This window comes from Misgurnus anguillicaudatus, chromosome 22 (genome assembly GCF_027580225.2).
Source record: "Misgurnus anguillicaudatus chromosome 22, ASM2758022v2, whole genome shotgun sequence".
Classification (NCBI taxonomy): domain Eukaryota; kingdom Metazoa; phylum Chordata; class Actinopteri; order Cypriniformes; family Cobitidae; genus Misgurnus; species Misgurnus anguillicaudatus.
The window spans coordinates 29,594,336-29,614,414 of record NC_073358.2 but is presented as its reverse complement, the minus strand read 5'-3'; the positions used below and the strand labels follow the sequence as shown (position 1 = coordinate 29,614,414).

Genomic DNA, 20,079 nt, shown 5'->3' with positions numbered 1-20,079 from the left:
TAGACTCACCTAATTATTTATTCAAATACAACAGCCAATGAAAAGTTTCCAGCAGCATACCCTTCAATACGTTTATATTTTGTTTCAGACGTTCTGTTTATTAAAATAAGACGGAAATTTGTGAGATCAGGTTGAAAATAAGAGTTTGGTTGTAGTATGGTACATAGATATAAATGATATAAGATGTTTATACAGTAAGCATGGTTAATTTTCGTAAGTTGCAGCTGGTTATTGCTGGGTATTGTGCCATCATCAGCTCATGTCTGAGAAAAACTCACGTGCAAAAATCAACATTAGAGGAAAGATCGAGTTCTTATGAGATTTTACTCCTGTGACCCGCTTTAAGGGGAGTACACTTTTATATGCTACAGATCACGTTTGTTTAATTGCTAACGTTAACCTGTATGTATTGTTGTTATTGCGTTGTTGGTAGAGCTTAAGACTCTTTACATCGTGTATAGGCGTGAGGTAACTTGTGTGTTTTGTTGTCCTTGACCAGACTTGTATTTGTCTATTTTAAATGAGTTTGTTCAGTCTGTGGCCGTTTATTTTTATCGGAAGGCTGCAGCCTCCTAAGGTGGCATATGTAGGCTGCATACGTCATCAAGACTGTCTTATTTCAGAATATTAACAATTATAAACTTGACTATTATTCTTAGTTATTCGTAAATGAAATTCGCGAATGAAATGCTCAGTTAACTTAAATAAACCAGGCTTGTTTACGTATTAAACCTGCATATGTGACCTTCAGAGGCTGCCTTCGGATTGAGAAACGGCCAGTTTCTCACTTTATGAAGTGTGCCCCACCATGAAAACAAAATGCCCCTAGTCCTGTATGTTCTGGCGACGGCCAGAACATACAGCTTTTGGATTATCGCAAAAAAAAAGCTCTGTGATCAACAAAACATTGATGGTAAACATTGACTTCCAAAGGAAAACCAAATGCAAGGAAGTCAATTGGTACCATCAACTGTGTGCGTACAATCATTTATCTTTTTGTTTAACAGAGTAAAGAACCTCATACAGGTTTATGAGGGTGAATAAATGATGACAGAATTTTCATTTTTGGGTAAAGTATTTCTTTAATTAAAACCCTAATAAAAAACATAGACTTCAGGACAAGAGAAATGTAAGTGCTAAAATGCTAACTCGTTTCTTGGTTATGCCTACAAAAATGCATCATTCCTTCATACCCTAAGCTTAATAATCGAACAAAGGTCTTATACATAAATAATAAGGGCTGTGCAAAAATATCGATACAGCTAACTATCGTGATAATTTCTTCCATGATAGCGTGTCGATATTTCAATCTCTACTATCGGTATTTTTTTAAACCCATCAAATCCCTCTTTTGTGTCCGTCAAATGACTTTCTCCGCCCCTGCTGCTGTAGTTGTCACTGTCCAGTTGTCTGTCATATATGGCCATTCAGCCAATAGCCTCTTTCACATTTACCAGTAAATACAAAAATGTGCTGTTCACACACGCAGTGGCGTTCCGTTATTTTACCTGTAGCGCGCGGCGAGCTCAGTGTTGTATTTGTAAACAATCCACGTCGTTCATAACCACGGTCCGTATTTTGTTGTTTTCACGTTTGTAGTAAACAGTCGCGAAGTTGCTCATGACCAAACAACATTGAATGAGACGACGTCAAACCGAAAATGCGTTTTTAACAACAGTACTGTTTGCACTTTAGGCTTCACAGAGGGCGTGCTAAGGACGTCGGCAATTCGGCGGTAAGCTGTTTTAATCAACTTTGGTGAAGAAATGGGGACGTAAACTTCAGGTGTGCTTAACTTTCAAGCAGCATGTGTGTGTGGAAACGTCAGTAAACACTGCGGGGGTAAACGCGTCATCTGTATTAAAACGCTATGAGGCTGTTTACACTTGGCATTAACGTGTTTTCGTCGATCGGATCACAAGTGGACGAGAGAGACACATTACGTTTACACCTGGTATTTAAATCCGTCTCTTTTGTCCAGTTTCGACCGCTTCTGTGCTGAATACTATGAGGGGGTGGTCTGTGAGACGGTGGGCGAGTCTCTCTGCTGTCATTCAAACCCGAGCGGGAGTAATTATGAGTTTATATGGACGCGATCTAATATAATGTCAGTGTCCACTGCTTGTTTAGCAAGTAAACATACTGCACAATGTTTTGTACGTGAGTATGTAAGAGCTTTCTTTGAATTTTCACCGCAATTGATGAAATAGGATCGCGCAACTTTCACCCGCTTTCAAAACGAAACTACGGAGATCAGCCGCTTAGTTTTATCAATGAAAGGCTAAAAATAGCGCTGTTCACCGAATGTTCACGCCAGAAGTCAAAAAAGACGTAAAACTTGTGTTTAATACCTCAGATTAGATAAATGGGCGGAGAGAAGGCGGTCGCGTGTGGCTGTTCGAACGCATTCAACCACATGCGCGTTCCGCAACTCCAAAGCGATCCGATCGAAAGTGGTTTCGACCACCTCTGGATGTGGTTGAAAGTGGTCGAAAGTGGACGAGCTCAAAACGTTTTGAACACCGTTTACACCTGGCATTAACGTCGTCCACTTGTGATCCGATCGACGAAAACACATGTTAATGCCAAGTGTAAACAGCCTCTATGATTGGCCCGAAGCTGTCAGCACGGTCTGACGTCGTCCGTTCTAAATGTCGGTAATCCTATATTTTTCGTTCACACACAGCGCTTACCGGTAAATTACTGGTAATCTTACAACCTGTCTTACTGGTAAATTGGGAGCACTGATTTACCGGAAAGGTTCTGTTCACACATGACATGTTAACGGCAATTTACCAGTAAATTACCAGTAAAGACTGTATGTGTTAATGGGACTAATGTCTCAGAAGTTAGCAGGAGTGAGAAAATGGCAGACAAATTAAAACACCTGCAGCTTTCAAAGCTGACATGTGGAATTACTTTGGCTTTAAAAAAAAGTTTTTAAAAAATCAGCTCTATTTTTTAATTTTTGATCAAAAAAGAAAAAGTATTGCAATGTACTGCAACATGCAACGTATTGTATCGTATCATGATACATTGTATCATGATTCATGACCCATGTATCGTGATACGTATCGTATTGTGAGGCCCTTGCCAATACCCAGCCCTATAAATAATACCATATATCATTATTTTATCTGGCAATAATCATAAATCATCTCAGCAAACCTAACTGGCACGCACATTTTTCAGTGCATATTTGTTTACAGCAGGGGACTAAATTGTTTTTCATACATTAAAAATGAAATCACGGCCTATACTCATAACCTACATAATCTATATGGTTAATCTATTTTTATACTCAACGAATGACTAAGAAAACATACCGCTAAAACGGAGTTCTCAAACAGAAAACGATCTACTGTATGAGTCAACAGCATTATATTTCCATTTATGCTGCAAGTATCTTCTGACTGTAACAAGTCCTAACATCCACCAATAAAACCAACAAAGAATGTGAGAAATAGGTCAAAAGCTCAATAGAAAAACACACCACACTCTTCACATTGGGAGGAAATATGTGGTCGCATGTGTGGGGTGCGAGATGAGGTTTCCTTGAAACACTTCTTTGTTGTGGGAGGGTTCACATCTGTGTGTGTCAGGTGCTCAAGGACAGAAAAGATGAATTTCAAGAAATGATGATGTCATGGCAGATAATTATCAACAATGTTTTGACGATCTGCCCTTCCCTGCTCTTTTTTTTCTCAAGCTTGATATCTTTAGGTTTAATCGCCTTTACTGTGATACTAAGGCTCGTTGAAGTACAAAAATACAGGGCAGAGGACTTTTAGCTAGCCAATACTCAAATTTTCGATTTAAATACATAACTAGCTACCATATTGATGTCCAAGACTGTTTGACGTGTAAATATTGATCCACGCTACTGGTTGTGGATTTTTTTTTATTCAATGCCTGAAATATCTCCAAAGGAGTCATATGTAAAAATGACACTTTGGGTACTTGGTAGGTATGTTCTGTTGGTTCTAGATGAGTAATGTATTGAAATGAATGAGTATGGCTGTCTGTATGCACTATGCAGGGGTATGTGTGTGTATGTCTGTGCCTTGCATTACAAGCACACAGCTGATCATAGGCGTCCCTGTTCCACTCGGCCCTCAACACAAAGACTTGATTGAGAACCACACAGCTTACAATCTCAGATCTCTCTTCATCCCTCACCATCTCCTATTTTGACAGTGCAAACTACTTTAATGGTAAACCATGATCATATAAGTCACAGGTCTAGATAAGACTATCTCAGAATGCATACACAGCATTCAACTTTCATTTATAATCAACAGGTTCGTGACTATCATAAAAAATATTAAATAACTTTACGTCCTGTATGTTATCATTTATGAAGTGACTTACTTCCTGAAACACGTGATAGATTGCAGTAGAATGTGGAAGATAAAAACAGACGTGGCATGCTCACACCTAACACACACACACACCCCTACATTCTACATAATAAACAAATATGTCTTACGATGCATAGTTTGAGGAGACAAATTATGAAATTATGACATAAAACAGGAATATTAAATAACACCCTGGGCAGCTGCAAAACTCCAACAAGTAGCATATTGCAAAAACGTCTAACCTAACAATAACCCAGCGATTTACTAACAGTTTAGTTACTACATGGTTTAATACTCCGTACAAAAAAATAGTAAGGGTAGAGTTTATAATTATTTGATTTACAGATATAAATAATTAAACGCAATAAAAACTGTACACACGAAATTCTGGCCTCTGCTCTAACGTCATTACGGAAACACGGCATTTTGAATGACAGTCGTAACATCCAATCCCGTTCCAGAATAGGATCATAAACATTCCAAGAGGCTAACCGACAACCAATCATATTGAACAAAGGTGGACTCTAGTTGGCTGTCTGTGTTAGATGGAGTGTAATGAGGCCCAATCCCCGGTCTCGCTGGACGCTATTCTCCGAGAAAAGTGAGGGGGGCACTGGCCAGTAGGCTCTATCGTGCTTGCATCGACCATGTTTTACCGGTATGTTCCCTACATCGGCAAATGTGTGTAAGAATAGTCCCAGAAATCAAGCACATCGTAACCAATTTAAAGACTGACAGAAGAGTTCATCTGACGAGCTGTCTTGAATCCGCAAACCCACATTAGAACACAGCAAAAACAACCTACCCAGAAATTTTCCAGGAAATAGGGCGTTATCATCTTGCTCTCTCCTCTCTTCTCACAGCACCTATTTTCTTAATTCCAAGTGTGTCAATTGTCGCGTTTAATCCTCACGTCCTCCCCCCTGACGTTGTTGTGTCTGGTGCTTTTTCTCTTTTCCTGCTGTTCTGCTGGTTTTCCTCCCTCTGAACGCAAGACTCCACCTCCACCGCTTCGCTTGATTTTCCTCCTCCACTTGTTCAGAATTTCATTGAAGATTGTTTTGATGAAAAACAGCGACACTAGTGGTTGGTACGAGGATTGCCACAACTCCCATGATGCAATAGTGTATTCATGGCTAACTCTAATCAGACACCAACGAGCTGTTTATTATCTTTCGTGGGTTTATTGAAATTGCTTTTTAACAATAAGTTAAATGATTAGTCAATTTTCTTTAAAAAAAATCCAGATAATTTACTCTCCACCATGTCATCCAAATGTTGATGTCTCTCTTTGTTCAGTCGAGAAGAAATTATGTTTTTTGAGGAAAACATTATTTCTCATTTTAATGGACTTTAATGGACTCAATACTTAACAGTTTTAAAATTGCAGTTTCAAAAGACTCTAAACGATCCCAAACGAGGCATAAGGATCTTATCTAACGAAACAATTGTCATTTTTGGCAATAAAAATAAAAATATGCACTTTTAAACCACAACTTCTCATCTTCCTCTGGTCTTGTGGCGCGCCAGTGCGATCTCACGTAATACGTCATCACATCATAAAAATTCTTGGAATGTTTTCCTCAAAAAACATAATTTCTTCTCGACTGAACAAAGAATGACATCAACATTTTGGATGACATGGGTTACCAGGATTTTATTTATTTATTTTTAAGAAAATTGACTAATCCCATTTAAATTTATAAGCAGGCAAATTAATTATAATTTTATGATCTTTAAATAACCATGAAATAAAAAAATGCCATTTTCACAAAATTAACATCAGTCATGTTTTATACCTTCATAAGCACACTGATCAAATTAAAAAACTTTTTTATTAATAAATCCACTGAAATTCTTTCAGCAAGTAGAAATGTAATAATAATAAATCAAGTAATCGGTAATTTTTGAAAAGGGTTTATTCTTATCAATGTACAGATCCAAGCAGTGAAACAAACTCACGTCCATAACAACGTCATACAAATATCATTACAAAAATTTTACAATACAATATATATTCTTTGCATGATCCAAAATTTTTGGTGGCCCCTAAAAATGATTACTTTCAATATTTTTATCTTCTTCAAATTCAGTTTACAAAATAAAAGTTCACTATAAACGAAACTGCTCTCGGTTCAGAAAAAGGGAGCTTTCGAGCAAAAGTTTACTTCATTATTATTATTTAATTCCACACATAGGAGCTATACAGTAGTTGGTGCAGTCTGGGGTGAGGAAATAACAATTCGATTTTTGTCCACTTTGTACTTCACAAAAAGAAAACAAGAAAAAAGCTGTAAATCCATTTGCTTATTTACTGTCCAAGTGTCATAATACTTATACCCCACCCCCTAAAAACTCAAGTCTAAACTTCATTTACATATCTTGAATAACAACCTTGAATTCACATACATGGGGGCCGATTTCTTCTAGTTTACAGGTATGCCTATGTGAAGCTGTGCATTGCTATACTGTTAAGTAAGCCATGTTTTGCATTCGAGTGTCTATTGTATCTGACATTATATCTCCACAAATAAAAAAACAGTTTACATTCTATTACAAGGTGACAAAATGACAAAAATATGCCCATTAGAAAGGATAATCACCAGCAGCAGAATGGATTACAGTGAATTGTTCTATTATTATTATTACTTGTATGAGAAAACAGGAGACTGAGGCAAATGCATACAATAAAAGAAATAAAAACAGCAAATAAAATAAAATAAAAAACAGTAAACATACCTCCTGAGGTCTCTACATTACAACATAAAATATTCAAGTAGAAATTAACAACACATAGCAGCTTTCATAAGTGTAAGACAACACACTTAACACATTCATATTATCTGCCTACACCTTGCTTCTTTGTTCTTGCAGTTTTCAATCTATGTCAGAAGAGTCTCTGACCGCTCTAAACTAATCTTCATGTAAAACAGTTTGGAATGTGACAAAAAACATTTTGCAGAAACACATCAACACAATAACATACAAACACCTGACAGTATCCCATTGTGTTCAGATCTAAAATGATCATCTCTAAACCAAGCAAATGTTTTAACGTACAATTAACTTGTATGTTCTGGGAGTTGCTTTTAATACAGATCTTAGCCTATACTTCACACAACAAGTTTTACTTAATAAAAAATGCTGGATTATTTTGAACCTAGCGTTGGGTCAAAAAGATACACAAACAGCTGTTAGGTTAAATTTACCCAGAAAATGTTTCTATTTGACCCAACTTTGTGTTGAAACAGCCCAGCATAGGTTAAATTATAAATTTGTCAGCATTTTTTTGAATGCATGTACCTCTGAGATTACAAAGGAGTATAACCCCTTCAGTTATCTTTAACTAGTTCTTAATACATCATCAGTAGCCTGTAAATCCTCACACTTTGGGATACATTTAGGAATTTTTAAGGCTTGCTACTACACACATGAGGGACGCAAGTACTGCCTCCACAAGCACTACACTGTCCAAAATTTGACACAACACAATGTGGGACAATTTTAATTTCATGCAGGAGGTAAAGAAAATAAAACATAATATACGGATGGAAAATGCATCACTTGTTGTGTATGTGTGGATAAATGCATCATTACTTAAACTAATCTATATCGGGGGCTAGAAAAATAGACTGCTCATTGGGCCACCAACATGCACAAAATCGACAACTAAATATCCAGATTAACCCGATCAGTCAAAACAGATATCACAAGCATCTTCAAAATCATGCTCCGATTAAACTAAGAAAAAGACACTGATGTAATAAGTCCAAAAATGAACAGAATGGGTGTTCAGCATTCACTGACAAATTTAGATCTGTGTTAAACCACATAGGAACCCAGTGAGCCAGACTCGTTCATTCAAACTAAGCAGAAACATATAAGCCTTGAATCATTTTAACTTCAGAACAAACTTTTTAACATCTTCACTGTGTTGTGCTACTATCAAGTTTTCCCCTCTCGCGTTACACATGCAAACTTAAATAATAAAAAGGAAAACAAATAAAAATTATGCAGTCATTCCGGTTCTTCTTATATCTTTGCATTGCACTGCCAGTCTAAAGATGAAAGACCCTTAGATAAAAATCCTTTCACTACCAGTGATAGGAGAGGACTTACGTTACTACAGTTACATTATGAAGTTGTTACCTTTTAGACAGTGTCTAAAACAAGGTACGTATTTAGCGTTTACAGTCTTTTATATTTGCCGTCTACTGCTGTGCATAGCTGGCACACAAAAACACTGTCTGCACGCTTTCATGCAGTCAAGCTAAACCCTACTTCACCCCATGCGTAGGACTTATGCTTAGCATCCAGTTTAGATTTACGCCCCACCCACCCATCTAAACCCTCTTTAATAGTACAATCCAGAAAATAAACAAAACACCTGTTTTAAGCATTTTCTCCAGGCACCTTCCAATGTCCTCCAATGGACCTAGAAGTTCAACACTAGAGAGTTACACATATCTTCGTGTCATAGTTTTTTGAAACCCCTGAATGTCCCGTTAAGTGTCCTGGTGAACGAATGCTACAGTAACAACATATTTTGTTTTCACCCTCATGGCTGATTGTTATGACTTGATGAAAAAGCTTTCCTCCCTGTTTTGGTTTGGTGTGGTTTCTTCGACTAGGGCCACAGCTAAACGCTTCCCTCCCACCCCGTCCAGAGGGGTCCAGTGGGTTTGGTTTGGTTCCCACCCCTGCTAGACCACCCTTCCCCCCAGGTAAAGGGCAACATATGCCCTGGGTATTAGAGGTTCCCATCCTCCATTGCGAATAAGCTGTGGCACAAAAGAGAAAGAGAATCATATTAATGTATAAGCACACGAAAGTAAAGACCGGCACAGTGTTGTAGATCAATGTGTATAAGATCTCAAAAATCTTAATTATAACATTGTATTAAATTTTTAGTAAGCTCAAATGGGATCTGGATTTATCCATTTAGCAAAAGCTTGAATTCAAAGTGACTTTTTAAATGAAAATTTGCATACATTTTATTGAACATCTTATTTACAGAACAGATTTAAATTTGGTCATCTGTGACCAACACTTTTGGTAGCTGAAAGCGTAATAAATTACTAGAGATAACAAACGGTATTAGTCAATTAAAGCAATTTTTCTCACTATCGGCCAATAGCAAAAAGCTGACAGTCATGGCCGATATGCTCTCAATCCAGAGAACAGGAAAATGCAACGGACTTAAAGGGACACTCCACTTTTTTTTAAATATACAAATTTTCCAGCTCCCCTAAAGTTAAACATTTGATTTTTACAGTTTTGAAATCCTTTCAGCTGATCTCCGCGTCTGGCGCTACCACTTCCAGCATAGCTTAGCACAATCCATTGAATCTGATTAGACCATTTGGCATCGCGCTCAAAAATAAGCCGGGGAGTTTCGATATTTTTCTCCATTTGAAACTTGACTCTTCTGTAGTTACATTGTGTACTGAGACCGACAGAAAATTATAAGTTGCTATTTTTTTAAGCAGAAACGGCTAGGAACCACACTCTCACTCTGGCGCAATAATCAAGCACCCCGCTGCTGCACCATGGCCGCAGGAGGCGCAACGATACCACGCACTGCCCGAAAATAGCCCCCTGCTATTGAAAGTTACTAAGCGGACTATTTTCGGTTGCTGCGTAATATAATTGCGCCTCCTGCAGCCATGTTACAGCAGCAAAGTCCTTGATTATTACGCCAGAATGAGAGTAAGCGCTATATAAATAAACATTTGTGAAAGCGCTATATAAATAAAAATTGAATAGTATAGTTCCTAACCATATCTGCCTAGAAAATCGCAACTTTTAATTTTCCGTTAGTCTTAGTACAGGATGTAACTACAGAAGAGTTTTAAATAGGAAAAATATCGAAACTCTTTGGTTATTTTTGAGTGCGATGCTAAATGGTCTAATCAGATTCAATGGATTGTGCTAAGCTATGCTAAAAGTGGTACCAGAGTAGGAGATCAGCTGAATGGATTCCAAAACGGTAAAAATCAAATATTTAACTTTAGGGCAGCTGGAAAAATATTTTTTCAAAAAAGTGGAGTGTCACTTTAAGCTCGGTGTATAGAAAATTTAAAGAGACATCACTAGTTTAATATTAAAGGCGGAGTCCATGATGTTTGAAAGCCACTGTTGATATTTGAAATCACCTAAAGAAACACGCCCCTACCCCAATAGAATCTGGACCTTCTGTTGATAGACCCGCCCCACACATACGCAACCCGGCATTTGATTTGATTTGATTGGCTATTAGTGTGTTTTGGTAGTCGGCTAGTCTCCTCCTCCAAACCTTTTTTCAAACATCGTGGACTCCGCCTTTAATGGTCATTATGTGAATGAATAACATTCAGAAAACTTGATCTGCAAGTTCATACACCCACAAAACTATCGGTAACGGCAGATTTCACTCTAAATAATCGGTAAGAAAATTGTCGCATCTCTATAAATTACGCACAATCTATAATACGGAACATTAATGGATCCAAGAATGTGTAGAATCAACACGTTCTCACTCCCAACTCGCAACATATTGACACTTGGTCAGCAAAAACACTTTTTGAATAAAATGTGACTGTATTGTATCCCATGTTTTATTTAATATACAAAAAGGTAGGTTTGTATATAAGCAATGGAATACACAGTGCACCGATAAACAATGCAAAAAAGGGTACCCTGTGCATTAAAAAGTGACACTGAGTAGCGGTGACTAAGCAATATGACAGTCAATATGTGGCAAGTTGTGAATGAGAATTTTATTAATGATTGCCAATTAAATTCTGTAAAAACTGCAGAATTTTACACATTTAATTTTGACACAGTCATCAGTTGATTTGGCTAACTTAGAAAATGTCTAGTAGGAAATTTACCTCTTTAACCCAGTAACATCTACACCCCATAAAGGGCTGCGAGTCTCTCTTTGAGTGGAAGGGGAAACTGGTCAGAAAAGCGTCTCCAATTCTCATCTCCGACCTGGTTCTTAAATCCATGCAAGATCTTACAGAACATACACTTAGTTTGAAAACAAAAATCCATAATCATCTTGAAGCCTTTCCGATTTTAATTAAAAGATAATCAATAACATGATGATAAAAATGAATTTTTGGTGCTCTACCTTACAGAACATTTCTCGAAGATCATCTTTTGGGTTCATCCAGGATGCTACAGCATCACAGAAAAATATGAAGTCCTGATAGGGAAACAAAGATTATTTCTCATTTTTCAGAGAACACAGAGGGACATCAGTGAGAGTCAAGTGCCTTACCTGCACCACACCACCAGGGTTGACTGTGATCATGGTGCAGATTCCCCTGAAGGCAGAGTCTTTTTCTTCATTGTCTCTTATATTGCGAAGAGAGGTGCACCTAGTAAGGGAAGAGCCCATTTTCAAATAACAAGCCTGTGCAGTTATTTCGCAAGTGGAATAAAACACAATATCATTACTAACACCTCAGAGCACCTTGACGATCAGACGTTTTAGCAGAGAAATTGTTCGACTGAGAAATCAAAATAGATTTTCCTTAAAGGACAAGTTCGGTACCTCACACCCAAAGCCCTGTTTTCAGACCGCTCGATGAAATAGAACAATTTTGACTGAAATTTGTACCGTAAACTCACCGAGTGGTCAGGGGTGTCCACTGACATGCAAAAAAACGCTGCAAAAGATGCTTTCCAACAGGTTTTATCGTAGTTTTGTCCAACTCCATTGACTTGTATTAGATGTGCTATGAGGTACGGTATTACTCTGCGTCGGGAACATTGTTTGTATTCCTGCAATTGGCAAATATGGATTATTGCACCAACTGGACTGGAGTGTCTATTATTCAAGCTCTCAACGAAAGAATATATGGGTGTGAGGCGTTTGGAAAAACAGGTCCACAAGTTTACAACGAATGCTAAAACACCTGTTGGAAAGCATCCTTTGCATTGATCCTTGTGTGAACATATCAGTGAACACCCCCGACCACCCGGCGAGCTCCACGTCTTTGTAAACGAAAGTTTAATGCATTTTAGGAAGGATTGTTCCTTTGTGAAGGTAGTGGGTGATACAACAAAAACCGAAAATTCTCAGGCCAGCATCATATGTCCAAATTTCAGTCAAAACCGCTCCACCTCATCATAAACAATCTGAAAACAGGGCTTTAAGTGTAAAATACCAAACTTGTCCTGTAAACAGAAAATGTTCTTAAGTAAACTACAAGTTCAAGTTATTGTTTACTAGAAGAGCTCAATTGGATGCAATATTTCCTGACAATCCCACACTGATTTTGCAGAAATTTAAAGTTTTTTTTATTAACATTATTATTTGTTATCTTGTTTTAGGGACTTATCATCTATGTTTGCTTTATACATTGCAAGCAATTCAAACCTTAGCTATTTTAAATCTTTCTCATAATCGTGGTCATAAAATGTCCTCATAACTTTCATTATTTATTATTATTATTTAAAGGTGCAATGTGTTATTTTTAGCGAATTGCAATCAACCTCAATTTTGAAGCGCATAGAGAAGCTACGGTAGCTGCCACAGGACAAACATGTCATCGTCTGAGACAACGTAGGGATAAAACGCGCTCTATACAACAGTTTGTCACTTAAATGTCACACACTGCACCTTTAAGACAATTTCTAAAGAAACAAATATCTACATAGCACCAAGAAAAAATGTCAGCTTTTGTTGTAAGTTCAAATAGTGCAAATTTTGGGACAGGCATTCTGGGATACAATACATGCAGCTATAGGATCTAACCGAGACGAAAAGGTTTTCTTAATAACTTTGTATTTTCTCTTCTATTATTTAACTACTTCCTTTTCTAAAACCAGCAAGCATTTGATATTATCCCATGCACCCAATCAGTTGTTAGATAGCGACAATAAAAGACGAAAACAGAAGTGAAAACTGAAATAAATCAATTGAGAATACATGAAGGTGCTACTGAGGCAAATTAAACGACAAGACCTAGGGACAGGGTTAGTCACATGGTTGGCAATGACTTAGACTGAATCATACAGAACAGAGAGAGTGAGCAAAAGAGAGAAAGGGAAAAATAGAGGAAGAAAGAGATGCCTGCTCTCAAATGTCTTAAACAGGCCTCCTTATTGATTTTGCAATGCAAATCTAATAAAAAAGTATGAAAATAGAAATGGCTGGAAAAACTTTTTGTTTAAAAACTCTACAAAACATTAAATATTAGCACAAATCTCAATCAAGACCACAAGATAGGCAGGGGCCGTTCAAGAACATTGGGAAAAGGTCAAGAGAGAGAGAGCGAGTAAAGGTTGAGAGTGAGTAAGAGAGAAAGAGACAGAAGATAGAAAGAAGAAATGAATGAAATAAAAGATTGAATAATACACACCAGGGTCTTATAAACTGCTGTAGCATGGGTGCCACCTCTTGAGGACAAACGTAACCAAGACGACCAATTGTTATTGCTAAGGTAACGCAATCACGGTTATACAGCACCAAACGCCAACCAAGACATGAGCGAATGAGGGGGGAGGAGAAAACAAAAAGAAACAAACAAACAAACAAACAGACAACTCAGAAACAGAACTCAACAGAATCTGTGTATGAGAATAAACACAAGATTTCACTAGTGCTCTTCACAGCCCCAGACTACAGGGTCAAATGTAAAATATGACACTAAAAAAAACATATATCTCGTTTAAGGGAGGAGTCTTAGAAAACACAGCTTCTCGTAGTTAGAAAGCTTGAGATTCGCTGATTCTTCAAATCTAATTTTCAATGTCTATGGGACCAGATGACAGCATCTCTTTTCTGTTGAATTCTCACGTACAAAATATAAAATACAAAACAAACTTGTTTCCTAAGGTTTTCTCCCTTAAACTCACAAATATTTCTTCAGTAGAACAGAAATGTTTTTCTTTCTTTCTGTCTCGTTTCTTTAAGAAATGCATATTACGCCAAGCGAACTACATGGAGAGGACAAGATTCCACCAGGATCTTAAGAGGCACAGAGGAGGGAGACCTAAGTTTAAGAGACACAAAACTATGCAACATTCTCATTAAAAGACAGGCATTTATGAACAGTCCAATGAGACATGCAGAAAGCAGATGATTGGCTCATTAGAGAACGCAGTTCAGTGCAGGATAAGCTGATTCAAAGATACGCATTTAAGCACTGTCCACCATATGAAGCATTGTTTGTTTGTAGCAGTATACAGTACTGTTCAAAAGTTTAGAAACACTTTTTTCACATTTAAAAATTATAGTAAACTTATCACACAATTGTAACTATTACATAAGAATTATATAGTGACTAAAAGCCCCAAAAAAATTTTTAAATGATGTTATGTTATATCTAAGATATTGGATGTACCAAGATGGAGCACTAGTATTACTATGAATGGGGGGAATGCAACGGTCAATATGGCCACAGTAAAGAAAGTCACGCCCTCCAGTCAGAAGAGCCAATTGGCAATTGCTGAAGACTGACACTTTCTGGGAAAGGGGCTCTATACAGAGTCGTGTAATGGGCCGACATAATAGGTGTGTTCGACTTCATGCGGCGCTGCGCAGACCGATCGGTGGCTGACTTGAAGCAGTGCATTCAGGTGAGTAATTTTGTCCGACTTCAGCTGGAGCTGCAGGCATGTGACTGTGTCATATGGTTTTTAAGTACCGCGAGAGCGTTTCGAGAGTAGCTGGCTAGCTCTCCAGAGCGGCTGCACGGAGTTGTGATGACATAACAGCTTTACGTGATTGGTCGCCTCACTGATGACAATGATCACATGCGTTTCAAGTTTAATCCAACCTTTAGTTCCACTAATAAACATTATAAATTCATGTTTTAAAACAGGAAAAAATACTTTAATATTCTTAAATATGTTATATTGTGTCGTGTAATAAAATAAAAATGAAAATAACAAACTCTATTGGTATTTTAATAATATAGGCTTGTTTCCCGTTATTTTTGGGTATACAGTATAAGCAGCAATTAAAATATTCGATATAAAATGTCTCTGGTTGCAACTTTTTATTAAAAGGTTTGTTTTTATCAAATTCAGCATCTAATTCACTTCATTTGCGATTAAAAACAAGAAAACACGGCGCACACGTCACTACGGCAAGCAGCAGGTGTCCGGCTTGGCGGCTCCGTCTTCAGTTCTTCCCTCGACTGCAAGCGGCAAACCTCGCCGATCGGTCTGCGCAGCGCCGGATGATCTCGAACACACCTAATCTCATTCATTTCAAGAGAAGTTTGGCAACTTCTGGCGACACAGGTGACAGTGACCGTTGGCGACTGGATGGAGCGTGTCCAGCGATGCGACAAAGTTGAGAAAAGTTACGCCCCATTCAGACAGACAGCGACCAGCAGTAGCTGAGCAACGCGATCTCATTAATTTCAATGGAAACCGGCGACCTCCGGCGGCATGAGCGAAAGTGACCGTATGGACGTGTCCAGCGAAGCGAAAAAGTTAAGAAAAGTCCAACCCCATGCAAATGTCGAGCGAATCTCGAGAGCGACCACCAATGAGAACGAAGCAGTGGAGCTCACATCATCCCTCCCCCGTCAGCCACCGGCATGGACGGCACCCGTCCGTTCATGACAAGCAGATTTAGAAACGCCTCATTGAAAGAGACGGGCGACACACATTTAAGGTACATTCGCATTATAAGTGATTTTGTTGCGTCTCTTTCGTTAGGAGGCATTTCTAAATCTGGTTTTCATAAACAAATGAGCAACGTCCACTCCAGCAACAGACGGGAGATGGACGACCCGAACTCCACCACTTCGCCCCCTTTGGTAGTCGCTCCAGAAAGTCGCTCATCACCTGCATAAAGTCAAACCTTTCTCCACCCTGTCGCGTGACTGGACAAGCCCCATCTGGTCGCCAACGGTCATTGTCACTTGTGTCGCCGGATATCGCAGAGCTTCCATTGAAATTACTCCTTTGTTTAAGACAACCAGACAAGATGAGGTGCACATGCACAAACTTGTGCACATGCGCAGTAGCTGAAACAACTTTAAATAAAGGTGGTTTTAGCACAATTTAGCTTAAGTAACAAAAGTTCCTGCAGTTAACGATAGGCTTTATTGTTAGTCAGAAATATGTCATTTAATTGTTATTTTAGCATACGATTTTTTTCTTGCATGACTGAAATAACTGCCCAACCCTTGAAGGTTTATAAACAGTACTACTGAAGGAATTTCCATCTATTATTAGCCCGTATTCGCTCCTTTCATTTTTTATTTGGTCCAATTTATCCATTTTTAAAAAGATCATGAGAAATGTTTCTGTAAAGTGTTTCTAAACTTTTGAATGGTAGTAAAGAAATAGAAACATGAAAATCCATCTTGAGTTTTAAAACAATATAACATTACGTAAAATTCTCACAAAAATACCGCAAGAGAAAGAAAATTTCTTTCATTTTCCCCAAAAGTTATGTAATTTTCATTGGCGTAGTCTTTGTAATACAAAAAGCGAAGATATCAGGAATCCTGCATCAAACGTTAGCCGTCCTTAACTAAACAACATTCAACATCTATTAGCAGATATGCATTCACATTGAAAAAGAAAAGTAACTAAAAACAACAGAAATAAACTGACAAACAGGAACACATCTACAAGTACCCTTGTTTCTTTGCGTGTGCGTTAGGAACGTTACACTTCACCCTTTATTCAAATGTCTATAATCATTAGTGAGCGGCCATTACGGCTCAGGCTACAGGCTTTGTTTAGAGCTGCCCAATCAGAGTGGAGTGTAACTGGGATATAATGCACTAGCTCCAGGTGCTATACATTCATGTAAACACCAAAAACAGATTTAGATTTCAGTTTAGCAGTTTCATCTAACTAAATAATAAAGACTATTTATTAAGGTTTTAGACATCAAAATCAAAATACAACTTGATACTCCTCTCAAAGCTGGCTTAGAGCTAACAGGTAATACATTCTTCACTGTTTGTAATACCTTACTGATTACCACAACTACAATTTCATTACAATAATATTACTTATAGTAAGTGACCGTTATTTATCAACTTCAATCAATATCACAGCTGGACAGTTACAAGGTCTGTTTTATATACACATGCATAAATATGTAAAAACAGAACTTAAGTTTAGTTAATTAACGCAAAATCGTTTCGTTTTTTTTTTTTTCTTAAAATGTTTAATATTTATTACCCTGCCAAATAACGTGCAAGGGTAAAGATATTTACATTTATTCATCAACAATTTCTTTATAACCTTCATCAAACCTTGTAAGATCCAACTTCTGGAGTTTGTATGGAGATTAATATGCACTGCAAAATGGGGATAGGGAAAGTTTGGGAAAAGGATGGGAAGGAAACCTCTCGTGAGGGGTCGGCCTGGTCTTGCACCCCTCAATTGGTACCTGTATTTTCCAGCAGAGTCTTGGGTGTGTTGGGTCTGTTAATAATCTCCACCAACTGCTGAAGAACCATTGGGACGTATGGCTGCATATCAGACCCTGATTGGAGAGATTAGAGAGGAACTACTGAGGCCAGTACATCAGTGATTTAAATGCAAAGGTTGACGTTATAGAAAGAAGGATAAAAAAATGAAAAAACATCCTACCTTTGATACTGTGTAATAATAAGGCAGTAAAAATCAAATATGGCATGATGATACTCACCCATCTGTATTGATATTTCTCCAATTGCCCATGTTGCGTTGTTGCATACTGATATCAATTCTGGGTTCAGGTTTGTGCCCAAGATAGGCATGAAATTAGCTGGGGAGAGATTAACACAAACAAAGCTTTCAGTACCAGAAGGTGTGCCATTTATAAACAGGTTCAATTTGATACTGCGTCAGTGAATGTGATTAACTGCATACCAATGCAAGGTTTGACATGCTGGAAGCAAGCTTTGGTCAAATCTCCTAACAGGGCAAAAGAACTCTGCCGAACCTCTGGCATTTTATCCTGAAAAGATAAAAGATAAGCAGTTATATTCCTTAACTCTAAATAATTAAGTAATAGCTATTTAACAACACCATTATACTGAAAACACATTGTAGCTCTGTTCATAAATCTAGTGAGCTGCCAACACTGACAACTGCCTAAGCAGCTTCTGAACTACAATGTATTGAAACTTTTGGTATTGAATTAATTAAAAGCATATTTCTAATTCCTATTTTTCATGGATCATCTGCCATCTTGGATTATTTATTGCAGCAATGCTTCTTAACTATTTTGTCTCATAAGAGAACCACATGTTTTGACCAGATTCTTAAGTTGCCTACCTAATGTATAATGCATTAAAAAGGTAGTTCAGAAAGATATGAAGAGTTTGGTTACAAAACGAGATAAACACCATTTAAATAAAAAAGTTACCGCCAAAATCAGTATTGTATCAGGTTAGTATTAAAAAGTAAATTCTTCATTTTAAGCAAAATCTGATATCCACCGTGTTATTCCGTCATCTTTTCTCACTTTTTTCCAAACCGCGACAAGTGCCAGTCTTCCTTCTCTACAGAATGCAATAAATCTGCTTAACCAATCACAGCGCACCATTCCATGCATTTTAAACTAGGGATGCTCACATTGACCGTTTAACCGTTAACCGAAGGTAAGAATTTATGACCGATTAACATTATCAGTTAAAATAAAAAATATTTGTTAATACATGGTACGTGTCGTCATGAGCCGACAGACATTTCGCCACTTTTTCTATCTTTAATTTGTGAATGTCCTGTAAATGACACAAATTATTGCTGCCCTGACGGTCTGATAAAGTAATAATTTGTATGAGAAATCATTTGTATGCGTGTTTGGAAGCTGAACGGAGACGCGCGCATGTCCGCGCAAGATGACGCGGTCCCGTCTCGTGCACATCCGAACAGACGTTCGCTGATGGCCTCTGACCCCGTCCATAAGCATCTCTCTTTTTGCACAAACGGAGAAAGACGACGCAAAAGCAAAACTTTCTGAAAAGCATCCTGCTTTAGAAATGACCACTGTGGTAGATGAAACAGAGACAATCTGCCCTTTTTGGATATTAATCCTCTGGACTGATCGCGTGCTTTTTAATAAGGTAATGTTGCGTGAATATCTGATAATGTATGAATCCTGGTTCTGTTGTTGATCTGTCGCTGCTGTTTGCACGTTCAAATTAAATCTTTTGTTTCTACTAGTTCACATACAACCGTCAACTGTATTTTTACTAAATGACAATTTCATATTAAAATCTTATAAGTTAACGGTTAATGTTCGGTTTAGAAGCTACGGTTGTCGGTCGGGAAAATTAACTGATATGAGCATCCCTATTGTAAACAATAATTGCGGCGCTTTAAATAAACACAAAATCTTAGTTTTCCTCATCTACTTTGTACTTTGTGATCAACAAACAAAAAAAAAAAGTAATTTTGATGGCATTGATAAACATGTGGTGGTTTTCTGTGGCGGAAAAAAAAGTAAGCCGTCAAAATCGAATAAGGAAATATGCCGGCTGTTGCTTGTTCTCCGGACAGCATCAAGCTTCTGTCATGCTAACACATTGACCCCAGCGGAGCTTATGAAAAACTTTCCATTATTTTACTCCAAGTCAACGAAAATCGAGCAAGATTTATAGCATTTTGAAAGCATTTTGTGGGAAAAAAAATAATCAGTTTTCATAATAAATCTTTGAAAATTAAATTACAGATTTTAATATTTTATGTTATTATAACCTAAAGATGCTATGTGAAAGAGTGTAACAGAAAATAGTGGTTTTCATCTTGTCACTTT

At 37.6% G+C, this 20,079-nt stretch overlaps 2 protein-coding genes across 9 annotated transcripts in view; both read right to left on the bottom strand.

The window, feature by feature from the left end:
- fcho2 (FCH and mu domain containing endocytic adaptor 2) overlaps window positions 1-5,399 on the bottom strand; it is a 54,650-nt gene extending 49,251 nt beyond the window's left edge. For 3 of the 6 annotated variants that reach the window (XM_073860956.1, XM_073860957.1, XM_073860955.1), the window contains exon 1: window positions 5,167-5,398. In XM_073860956.1, coding sequence (XP_073717057.1) covers window positions 5,167-5,199 — 33 coding nt within the window. In that variant the 5' untranslated portion in view covers window positions 5,200-5,398. Of the gene's footprint in view, window positions 1-5,166 lie in introns of all 6 variants that reach the window. The other 3 variants (XM_073860954.1, XM_073860958.1, XM_073860959.1) reach the window with 3 other exon arrangements.
- An 863-nt stretch (window positions 5,400-6,262) lies between these two features.
- tnpo1 (transportin 1) overlaps window positions 6,263-20,079 on the bottom strand; it is a 49,037-nt gene continuing 35,220 nt past the window's right edge. For 2 of the 3 annotated variants that reach the window (XM_055199652.2, XM_055199651.2), the window contains 8 exons: window positions 18,189-18,276; window positions 17,986-18,084; window positions 17,725-17,820; window positions 13,718-13,793; window positions 11,629-11,728; window positions 11,479-11,553; window positions 11,234-11,360; window positions 6,263-9,142 (listed from right to left, as the gene is read on the bottom strand). In XM_055199652.2, coding sequence (XP_055055627.2) covers window positions 11,253-11,360; window positions 11,479-11,553; window positions 11,629-11,728; window positions 13,718-13,793; window positions 17,725-17,820; window positions 17,986-18,084; window positions 18,189-18,276 — 642 coding nt within the window. In that variant the 3' untranslated portion in view covers window positions 6,263-9,142; window positions 11,234-11,252. Of the gene's footprint in view, window positions 9,143-11,233; window positions 11,361-11,478; window positions 11,554-11,628; window positions 11,729-13,717; window positions 13,794-17,724; window positions 17,821-17,985; window positions 18,085-18,188; window positions 18,277-20,079 lie in introns of those variants that run through there. The other variant, XR_008643099.2, reaches the window with a different exon arrangement.